The sequence below is a fragment of the Rhipicephalus sanguineus genome, chromosome 6, assembly GCF_013339695.2.
Source record: "Rhipicephalus sanguineus isolate Rsan-2018 chromosome 6, BIME_Rsan_1.4, whole genome shotgun sequence".
In the NCBI taxonomy this organism is placed as follows: domain Eukaryota; kingdom Metazoa; phylum Arthropoda; class Arachnida; order Ixodida; family Ixodidae; genus Rhipicephalus; species Rhipicephalus sanguineus.
The window spans coordinates 151,254,040-151,265,732 of record NC_051181.1 but is presented as its reverse complement, the minus strand read 5'-3'; the positions used below and the strand labels follow the sequence as shown (position 1 = coordinate 151,265,732).

Sequence of the window (11,693 nt, the reverse complement as noted above, 5' to 3'; positions counted from 1 at the left end):
TTACAGTTAGAACTGGGGTATCTGGCCTTTTCCAGCCAAAGCTGCTGCTCTAGGAACAATTCATTCATCTTGTGCTTGCACGTTTTTGTTAAAGCTGATTGAAAGCATCCCATTGCAATTCAGTTTTTTATTATCCTTGAATGTGAAGAAGTATACTATAACAAAGGCTTCTCCGTTTTCGGGGAATACTTCCAGCACAAATGGATTTCTTCAAAAATGAGCTTCACGTCTAGGGACTGTAAACAACTATCAGTAGGCACTTCATGTGTGAAAATTGGGCCTTTGCCTCTTTATCTGAATGTTTCCAACACACTAACACGCTTTAGTCTTGCGGCAAAGAATAATAAAGGTTTTGAATGTCAACACTGAAGCCCTTTTATAGCTCCCTTCCTCAAGACCAGACACATAATGCACCAACTCCTCAGAATTCTTCGTGAAAAATAGGTCATTGACAAAGACGAAAGTATTCTTTGGAGAAACCCCCCCAGCCACAAGAAACTGCCACAAACTCCATTCCGACACTATTGCTCTGAACGGAACATCCTGTTTGTCTCTCTTTGCCATGAAGAACACCTCCAGTGTATGGCCCTTTTCTTTTTTCACTAGTGAAAACAGCTTATATCTAGCTCACATTTTTCTAACAATCCCACCGTGCATTTCTTAAGTTCCTGTGGCTTTACTTTTACTGCTTCAAAGCATTTGTGCACCACTTCCCAAGCCTTACCAGAATACATGTTATCTGGCAACACGACAAGATAACCTTCTTTGTCCAATTTTACGACCCTCAATTCCTTTGAGTACAAATAGCGAGCCAGCGGCCCTACAAGAGGACGTTGTCTACAACTGCGTCTTGTACTCTCAGCTACTTCCACACATTCTCTAACGCAAGAATCCTTCTCTTCATCACTCACATTCCTTGAAATGTCTCTTGCCAAAGCAAGCCCGTCGGGTATCTGTAATGAAGGTTCCACACAGAACTTGGGTCCTAACTTGAGCCTATTGGTCTGCTTATTGTCTACTGGTGTGTCTCCGAGAGCGAGGAGTTTTCTTGGTTCCGCTGCTTTCGTCTCTTTTTTAGACAAAAACTCCCAAACTTGACGCCACAACACATCCGTTAGGTTCACAGAACAATCATACCACACACGATATGATCTCCAGTCAATCCTGGCATCAGCACCCGATGAACATGCTGTTCGAAGACAGTCCTTGAGGAAGCGGCGCTGTCTCTAGCACTCGGACCTGAGGATCTTGCAAACCCTCTGGCAATGGCCTGCCGACATTGGCAGCCACCCAGTTGCAAACCGTAGCTCGTTCAGGGAAGTCCTATGCCTGATGTGCCAGCCTAAAATGCAAGCCTTGCATTCACACATGGTGAACTTTTTTCGTTGTGTCTTCGTGTGGTGTGTGCAAATTTTCCACAATGCAGCCAAACCAACTAGCTCGCCTTTCCGTCTTATTGAATATTTGTTCTTTGGTACTTCACCCTACAATATATGCTGTATCTCATTTCTCACACGCAAACACACATGTATGCAAGCATCACATGCATTTCAAACTGGTGGTCCAGTCTGCCATGTTTTGTACACTACTTGAAATGAACGAACGACGAAACACGCAAGTTTATGCTTAAATAAATACTCTTTAATGAAAAGCGCAACAAAGTACAGCGTTTAATTAAAAGAAATTGCCAAAATAAAATTAGCAACTTCATGCTTGAGCGTGCAGGAAGAGCCACGTCGACAGCATCGAGCAGGTCACCCTCAGAAGTTGAGTTTCGTGGCACTGCCGTCATAAGGTCACACGATTCCGTGGAGCCGACGAACTCATTCCTAGTTGAGTGCGGAAGGGTTCCATCCCATCGCCAAAGGGGGCCGCACCTGCCTGCCAGCTATGCTTGGCCGGCGTCGGTGCATGTGAGTGGCACAGTGCGTTTGGGTGCAAGCAACTCGGGGGAGTCTAAAACAGCTTGCAGTTAAAATCCTACGCTGAGGGTGTTAAGAGATGCGCTGTGCCTCGACAGGCAGGCAGGCGGCCGTGTGCTTTGGCGATGGGGCTTAACCTCAGCATCCACCCTGCTTGGTGCTGCCCCCGGACCTTTTGCTCACGGTCAGGGTCGTGAAGAGCTGTGATGAGGCAAGAAAACACGACAAAAGCTTCAGCAATCAACTTCAAAAGTGGCTTTATAGCTGACAGCTGAACACCGTTTGACTGCCATGCCCCATAGCAAACAGATGTTTGGATGCACTTACAGTAAAACCTCGTTAATTCAAAGTCACTGGGACTGTGAAAAACTTTCGAATTAAGCGGGTTTTTAAATTAACGAAACATACAAAAAGCGGGATGCAAGGAACTTAATTACTGAAAGTAATCAGAGGTGGTCGTTTGGCCTTCTAGTTCGTGGCTCCAAGGATTGTTTTCCAGCAATGCCTGGTCCCATTTTTGCCGAGAACTCGGGAAAACGGCAGGCCTCGCTGCTATCAGCGCAAAGTCTTGTGGTCAGCTGAAATGCGTGCCCGCGGAAAAGAAGGTGTGCTTCACTGCAGCACAGTGGTGATACGCAGACAGCATGTCGCCTGCTCCTCGCAGCCTCAGCGCATCATGATGCGACCATTCGCCCATTCTTTCTGGTAAAATAAAGAATATGATAATAGCCAGTGTAACGGAATCCGCAATGTATTTTGGCCGGAAAACATGATCATTCATGTTTTCGCTGAGTTTTCGAAGTAGGCGTTACAGGCAAGAACTCCGCCAGCAGTGCAAGTGCGGAAATTGCCGAAGCAATCGCCAATCGGAGGTTCGCATACATCATGAATTCCGTCAGGTTCGCATACATCATGAATTCCGTCAGACCGTCCTTTATTATCTTTTCTTTTCCCAAAAAGAATGGGTAAATCATGATGTGCTGACGTTGCGAGAAGCATGCGACATGCTGCCCGTGTGTCACCGCTGTGTTGCACTGAAGCACGTCTTTTCCGCAGACGCCCGTTTTTAGCTGATCATGAGACCGTGTTTTCTTTTTCTTTTCTTTTTTTTTTTTTGCGCTAGCAGCAGCGAGGCTGGGTTGCTTCAACTGTCACTCATTAATATCGCTACACTGCATTGCCCTGTGGCTCCTAAGGGCCGTCGCTTCCGCGGATTTGCGGCGAAATCGGGAATTGGCACATGGCGCCCAAAGTTTTTGAATTAACCGGGCTGGCGCTGACCAATTCAGATTATCCACTCAGATTTACATTGCAAAATACGGGACCATAGAAACCCTTCGAATTATGTGGGATTTTGAAATAACCGAGTTCGAATTAACGAGGTTTTACTGTATGTAGTTTTGCACTGCCTATGGCACACGTCCCTATAAAACCATTTTTTAAAATATAAACTGAAATTACCTAAAAAACATGAGCACTGTATGAGCTAACAGCTTTTGTGTAAGGCAAAGCCAGGCGCATACCAAGGTGTGAAGTACTCTGAAAAGGAAATCTTTGGGCAAGTTCGTTGTGCATGCTTATACAGTAAAAGCTCGTTAATTCGGATTTCATGGGACTGGATGTCCAAATTAGCCGAATGCCGAATTATTGAAAGTATCAAGAAAACAATAAATAAATGTTTATCACATCAATGCACTTTCATTTTCTTGAGGATTATGTAAATACAGTAATTATTTTCCATAAGAGCAGTGCAAAAGCCACAATTTTCGTCGAGACTTACTTCACAACATGAACACTGCTCAGGACCCCCCCCCGCCCCCATGTCTTAATCTGAAATGTGCTCTGCACCCATACCTCATCACAGAGCAACAACGCGGTTGTGGGTGGCGACCACGCCTTTCTGAAAGCTTGCGGCCGTTTTGGCTGTTCGCGAATGCCATTTTCGTTTCTTTGCGTCACACATTTGCGACGTTTTGCATCATCCGAATTAACCAGGTGACGGCCAAATATTACAAAATTAATGAGCGTTTGATGCCATTAAACAATGTGTATGCTGGCCGGGACCAGTGAACACGTCCAATTGATCCAATTTTCCAGATTAACGAGTGTTTAATTAACGAGCTTTTACTGTAACTAACAGTGCAGAAACGACAAGGAGGAAGGAGAGTAACACGACAGACGAAGCGCAGACTCAACTGAAGTTTATTGCAGGAAAACCAGAAATATAAAGAGAGCAAGACATACAAAGAATACTGCAGGCTTTCATTTCTTTTCATTTTTTGTGGTCATTTTTCCAATTTTTTGTACATCTTGCTCTCTTTGTATTTCTGGTTTTTCTGCAATAAATTCCAGTTGAAAGAGAGCACTTCATCTGTCGTGTTAGTTGCTCTGCTTCGTCCCTGTCGTTTCTGCGCTGTTAGTCTTAAGTGCGAAGTACTCGACCTACCTCAGCACACGTTGGGTGAATTCCGATGGTGGCATCCAAGTCTGCCTTTGTGGCGTTCAGCTTCATAGCAGTAGCAAAGCCCTGAGTAACCTCGCCAGCGTTGGGCCCCAGGTAGTGGAAGCCAAGAATGCGATTCTGAAAATTGCAGAATGTAACAAAAAAAAGAGATTGCTAAACTTCTCAAGCTAAATGGAGACACATTTTTGTTAGTCACTACTGGGTTGAGATGACATGGAACCAATTAAGGTGGACAAAAGACTTTTATATTTGTATGTTTACTCATTTGAACTACTCTAATGATTATAATGATGTGTGAAAAGAATTATGCCAGGTGACTGTTCAACAACTCATTGTACACGACTTTACCCCATCGAAGGCTTGAACAACACTTCAGAATCTCTGCGCTTTACAATGTATGAACAACAGGTATGAATTTTCAAGCCCAAAGACCTACAAGCAGTAGAGGTCTATACCTCAGTAAAACTTTTTTTTGCGGACTAATTGGTTCATATTAAACTAGGTAGTGATGTGCAGTGCAAGACATGAGGAAGAGAGAGAAAGAGTGGACTTATGCCCAGTCCAATCTTTTTTTGTATTTTCACCTATATCACCTCCCGTTGTCCTCCAGAAGGAACGCATGATTTTACACCCAACTCCAAAAAAAATTTATGGCTACGCGAGTTGAATTGAAAATACAAACATGATTGAAGTATTCTAAGAAAGAAGACTGCAATGAAAAACTAATAATTGACTGAGATTACAAAATGGCAGCGAGGATGCAGACCGTAGATCTTTCGGACATTGGAAAGATACAAGCCCATGTTCAATCACGCTAGTGCCCTGACAGTACTGGTCTTCAAAGATGGATTAATAATGAAATAACTGCAGCAACGCTGAGAAAGTCATTATCACAGTTTCTAATTGCAGCTTTAAAGCCCGATTTTATGGCAAGTGGCACCTCGAATTGTGCTCTCCACCATATTAGAAACATCTTACCAGGCATTTCTGGGACTTCCATTGACAAGTTTACAAGCAAGGTACCTCAAATTTTTTTAAAAGCATTAATTCACGCATGTAGCCATGCTGCATACAACTTGCACAATGTCAGACGCGAAGGAGCTTACGGTCGAATAATACTTAGTAAGACGTAGTGCTGAGTCCGGCCTGTTTCCTTCATCTTGTCCTTTGTTCTTTTTGTGCTAATTAGTTATGCCTCAAGCAAGAGGTAGAAATGCAAAAGATATCCTACATGCTCAATGACATGGGGCAACATGTGGAATACACATGTTGCTAAGACGCAAATTTACTGTACTTCAATCTCGGACCCACATTTTCAGGGATGAGGCAGACAATCTTCAGGTAACCAGCATCCGTTCCACGTTTCGGAAGAGTCCACTCCAGTGGCGTGAAGCTTGTATGGAAAACCTGTACCAGTGGGCAGCAGCAAAGAATGTTACTGGTGGTGCAGAACTGGGAAACCCACAAAATTAACAGATTTTACAGTATCCAATGAAAACTGACGGGGGACATCAGAACTGACAATTTACCAATAAAATCTACAGATCATAAAGAAATCCAATAAGTAGCATGGTGGTGTTAGACACTGTCCCGATTTGAAGGGGATGCTCCTAAGATCTATATATCTATCATTTTTCCCGACAGAGTGGCCTAACTTTACAAAGTAAACCTGTTCAATCATAACTGTCACTACGAGACATGCAAGTACTCAGTTGGGCCATACAATGAAAATGTACACTGTAGTGTGGAGGTGAACCACACTGACTGGCCTGAGTCACGTGCACTTGTTTATTATAGAAGCGACTGCAATAGTAGTTGCAACATCAACTGCACAGTGATATGGCTAGTTATCCCAACTGTGCTTTAATTTCAGTTTAATGAATATGTTGGGGCTTCTGACAATGGCACCTGTCGTTGTATAATGATGAAGTTACCTTGTCGAAACATTGGCTCTGGTCTTAGGCTTGCATTGTCCAGCCACTGTTGCTCCTATCTCTAATTTTTGCTACCTAATTTTAATGTCGGTATTCTTTTCAAAAATGGATCGCTCAGCGCAAATGTCGCTAAAAAGCTTTTGATTTTCTAGGGTCTTCAAAATTTTTGTAAAAGTTGCATCAGAAGTTACACATGTCCATCACATAGGAGGAAAAAGGAACTTGATGTTTTTTGTTTATTGATTACGTAACTTTTTAGCGCAGCTCCAAGGCATAGAGGAATCGAAGTTCCTGCTCAACACTTATATGTACACATACCTCAATGCTTTCCTCTCCAAACTTGGCAATGGCGTTCTCCTCCGAGTATCCGATGCAGCCGTACTCGATGGGTGTAAACACAGTTGTAGGCACGTTGGTGTAGTCACACTGTACGAGAAGGACGTAGGAGAAGGTGTGGAATATGGAAATAAAAAAAAATCGTTAGCTCAATAATCATCTATTTGACGTAAGGCCTTGAATCAGAGATGCCTGGATTGTAATTGCAGTTATATTTAAACCATAATGACAACTCTGAACAAATATCTGAATACACAGCAGCACACTTTTCTGCTTCAGAACGCACTACTAAATTCCAGTCATTTAACAACTGACAAGAACAGTTCATATAAGAACTCATGTGCACAGTAGTAGTGTCATTTGGTTAGACATGAACGGTCAGTTTTGCAGACGAAAAAGCACCAAGTTCTGGGGTTTTGCAAGCCAAAACCATGATATGATAGACAGGCACGACGTAGTGGTGGACTCTGGAATAACTGACTACCTGGGGTTCTTGAACGTGCGCCTAAGTGTAAGTACACGGGTGTTCTTGCATCTCGTTCCCATCGAAATGCAGCCACTGCAGGTAGGAATTGAACCGGCTTCCTTGAGCTTAGCAGCGCAATACCATAGCCATTAAAAGGGTCATGAACCACCCCTCAGGTTTGGTGAGAAAACACATCCTGTCGATAGTAGACACTGCTACGAACATCTCAGCCAAATCTTGCAGTCGTGTGTTGCAATGAGAGTTCACAAGCGGGGCGAGAAGCTGCCATTTTCGCAGGCACTCTCTTTTCATACAGACACCTATGCTCACTCTTTTTGGAGCTGCCAGCAACTGCTGTTTGACGTTGAACGGCAGCTATTGGCCAATAGCCGACATAAATTAAGAGTGGCACTTTGGTCAGATGCGCTTCTTGCCACGGGTTGCCACCAAATGCCGGTGCAGCGCTCCATAGTCTGTTAACATTACACAGTGAGCCACACACACACACAGGAATTACAAAGAGAGCAATCGCATTTCATAGCGCATGGTCCAGGTCATGATGTGCGCTGACGTAACTTCTTTTCCCCGTGCCATCCCTCTTCCTGCTTAGCTTCCAGCGTGCTCATCGAGACAAGAGAAGAGAGAAAGCGCTTAAAGCGCGCAACAAACCCCTGTAACTCCGCTTGTTCTTGACAGATTCGAGAAATTTTTCTGGCAATCAATTCGTGAGGCAACAGACTCTGATGCTGAGGTCCTTCGACGATTGCTTGGAAACATCATTCATGACCCCTTTAAGCTATCAAGCTCAAGACTATAGTTCTGCCTGTACGATTACCACATGCCAAGGAAAAGACCACGACATCGCTCACCTGGACATCGCTGCCGCCGTAAAGCCTGCGCGCCAGCAGAATGCCCGCCTGGATCGCAACAGGAGTCAGCTCGGGACGCCCCTCGAGAATATCGCCCACGGCGTAAATGTGAGGCACGTTCGTGCGCTCATTCACCACCGGTAGCTTGCCATTCTTGGGGTTCACGTTCACTCCAGCCTCCGCCAGTCCGAGGCTGTGCGTGCATGGCTCGCGCCCCACTGCAAACAGAACCTGCATGGGCAGTGGGCGTGCCCATGGAGTGAACGCTAGTGGTACACACCGCCGGCAAATACTGCTGGCAATCACTACCAGCGGTCACCACAAACAGTCACTACCAGCCACCACTACCAGCAGTCGCCACAAACAGTCACTACCAGCATTCACTACATGAGTCACTACATGCATTCACCACATGCAAGCACCACCTTAACGTACCAGCTGCAAATTCCATGGGCAAATAATACCAACGCGCACTATCGTACACCTCTCCCCCTTGATACCTTGGCCATTCCATGCAGGTATTCTTTTCCTCTTTCATTTAAAATTATCAGTACTTTTAAGTGGAGATGTCAACCCATATTCCAGCCTGAGGTACATACATATTCCTGTTGTAACTGTAATCGACACATATGGTCCTTTGCACGGAGGTTTTCTAAGCAAGGGTAGAAACACACTGCTTTGTATACCTGTGTCTATTCTTTTATGCATCACTTCACATGCTTCTGTTTAAAAAATACAAGGCCTACTTTTCACATACAAGCTTCATTTACTGGTTTGAAACTAATAACTGCACTACAAACACAAAACAAAACTTACCGTGTTGAATTCCTCAACAACTTCTGTGCCATTTGCATTAGCAGTGACCCTAATTTTTCCAGGGGACCCCTCTTCAATCAGTTCCAGCTAGAAGAAACGGAAGGAAGTTGTCAACATTAATAACTGAAGAAGCTTCTAAATACATGGTACAAAGATAGACAGAAATAACCACTTTTATGGCAACAGCAACTTCTACGATACCATTTCTGGGGTTTTATGTGCCAAAACCACTACAGTAGTCTCTCATTAAACGGAACCTGAAGGGACCAGGAAAATATATTTCATTTACTGAGAGACGAACTGGGTTGCAACATTCAGGTACGAAACGAATCATACCAATCAAACCAATCAACCAATCATTGGTGTCAGGTATGAAACCAATGGAGGTTGTTCTGCTTAAGCAGCAATTCCATTTAAGAGATTTCCGTTTACTGAGAGTCCATTGTATGTATGATTATGAGCATTGGGCTTGCCTGAGCTCGTTGGTTGCACACAGCGAGGGGTTCCAGCCAACTGCTTAGACGAGGGCAGAAGGGGAGACAACACACCGCTGGTGTGTCATCTCCCCTTCTGTCCTCGTTTAAGTAGTTGGCTCGAACCCCTTGCTATGATTATGAGGCACACAGCAGTGGAGGGCTCTGGATAATACCGGCCACCTGGGGTTCCCAAATGTGCACTGACACCGCACAGTAAGAGCACCTTCTAGCTACAGAGCAAAACAACTTCATTATGTCCTCTTTTTAGAGCTGTTCCTGCCTGAAAATGAATAACCAACTGGCCCTTATGTTTGCATTGAAGCAAATTAGTAAGTTCATTTGAAATCTGTTCATGTGACTCCAATTATTCCTCCTGCACCTTGAGCATCACTATACTTATAAGCTGAGCATTGTGTCTTCAACCAAAAATTTCATTAAAAAAGGAAAGTAAGAATGAATATGATGTTTGGAAGGCGCAGGGAAGTTCAATGTCACAGAGATGGCACCATATCTGCACACTGGCAGTGCCAATCTTGCCCCAAGCATGCATCGATACCTGATTTAAATATATGCACTGTTTGTTCAGACAACCATGAGCATCAAAGTATAGCTTAGACTCAATGTTTGTCACTACAGCCCCCTTAGATCAATTGCAAAATGAGGGATTCTACTGTTCACCTCCAAGTTGTCCCGGTGTGGGGAGTGTGCAGTATCAGATACAACCTGAAGCAGAATCGTGAGTTGGGCTAGTTGGTGGATGTTCATTGTGGAATAACTTGCAGCGCAACACAGTAACAGCACAACAGTCTTCTTCTCTCCGTCTTCGGTGTTGAGCTGCAAGTTATTCCATGATGACCAGATACTACAACTACCATATGCCCTTAAATTTCCCGGCCTCACTGTTCAATCTAATCCTCTACCATCCCTAGCATTTCTCTCATCTTGGCTCGCATTCTCTAACCCTATTAAACCCTTGGCTATCCTTTTTATTCACTGCGTGGCTCAAGCAACTTTCTACATGTTTCCCTTATTCCCTGTTAAAATATCCCCCTGCACATCCTCTCTAACCCTCTTCCATTTCATCGCTGCTTGCACCATCCTTTACTCGTTGTCCTGTTACCTTTCAAGTTTTCTGTATCCACACATACAGTAAAATTAAAATAATACATGATAATTGTCGGGGTCTTACAGCCCAAAACCACGAAATGATTATGAGGGGTGCCGTAGTGGAGGATCTAAATCTATGTACACGGGCCTCTAGCATTTCGCTTCCATCGAAATGTGGCCACTGCGACTGGGATTTGATCCCATGACCTTTGGGTCAGCAGTCGAGCACCATAACCACTAGGCCACAGAGGCAGGTGGTTAAATTAAAAGGAATGGCAATCTAACCACAGTGAAGTGCCAGAAGTTGATTGTATCAGATGAGACGGCATATTTACGAATATGCCACAGAAATCTCCTGTTCCCGGCCTGACGAGCCTTGCTCACCTTCGTGGGGACACAGGGCCGGATGAAGCGGATGCCCTCCTCCTCCATGTACTTGCCAATGCGTTCAGCCATGTCCTGGTCGAAGCCTCGCAACAGGATCGAGCGCACCATGACCGTCACATCAAACCCTATGGCCCGGAGGAAGCCCGCACACTCGAGCGCCACGTAGGACGCGCCCACCACTAACGTCTTTCCGGGACAGTGGGGTAGGAAGAACAGGTCATCACTGCACACACGCGCAAACACACACACAAGGGTTCATCAGACAACAACTTCTTTGCCGTTGCTCGCGAATCTAATGTTTCTTAGCTTACTGGGCCTCACATTAAAACTGGGTATTTGGAAGTGTTGCATGCAGTCATGTGCAAAATTTTATACACCACGGGAGCATGTGCCAAACAGCATCACTGTGCCTTCCAACAGCCTCACGGCTAACTTCAAGAGCGTGTAAAGCAAACGTGCGTAATTTTCTATATTCCAGTTTGACTGATCGGTTCATCTGCGTGCACACCGGAACATGGGATAAAGCGCAAGATGTCACTTCTGCATTAGTCGTTGAAGCACTCAGTAACGATATATCGTGACGAAAATATCTCGTTTGTACAACTGAAATGTCATCACAATATCATCGCTTGGCACTTCCACATCAACTACAAAAGTGCCACCTTGCTCTCGCCAGCGTGCAGATGTGCGCGCTGTTGAAGTGATCGAACGATCACACTGGCAGGTAGAAAGGGGCACACATGCGCTGTGCATGCTCTCGAAGTTAGCCGTGAAACAGTCGGAAGGTGCAGCGATGCAGTTTTGCACACGCTCCCGTGGTCTCTAGAATTTCGCGTGCGACTGCACATCTAGCTATGGTAACATCCCCTTGAAAATCCCATGCAAAAGTATAGCACCATACTATGCACGTCTTGGA

The 11,693-nt window shown here is 44.7% G+C and overlaps 1 protein-coding gene across 1 annotated transcript in view; it reads right to left on the bottom strand.

The window, feature by feature from the left end:
- Positions 1–1,619: 1,619 nt before the first annotated feature.
- LOC119396793 (thioredoxin reductase 1, cytoplasmic) overlaps positions 1,620–11,693 on the bottom strand; it is a 30,144-nt gene continuing 20,070 nt past the window's right edge. The window contains exons 9-15 of the mRNA XM_037664122.2: positions 10,775–11,000; positions 8,808–8,894; positions 7,992–8,222; positions 6,639–6,746; positions 5,698–5,793; positions 4,369–4,503; positions 1,620–2,123 (exon numbers count right to left, since the gene is read on the bottom strand). Coding sequence (XP_037520050.1) covers positions 2,061–2,123; positions 4,369–4,503; positions 5,698–5,793; positions 6,639–6,746; positions 7,992–8,222; positions 8,808–8,894; positions 10,775–11,000 — 946 coding nt within the window. The 3' untranslated portion in view covers positions 1,620–2,060. The remainder of the gene's footprint in view (positions 2,124–4,368; positions 4,504–5,697; positions 5,794–6,638; positions 6,747–7,991; positions 8,223–8,807; positions 8,895–10,774; positions 11,001–11,693) is intronic.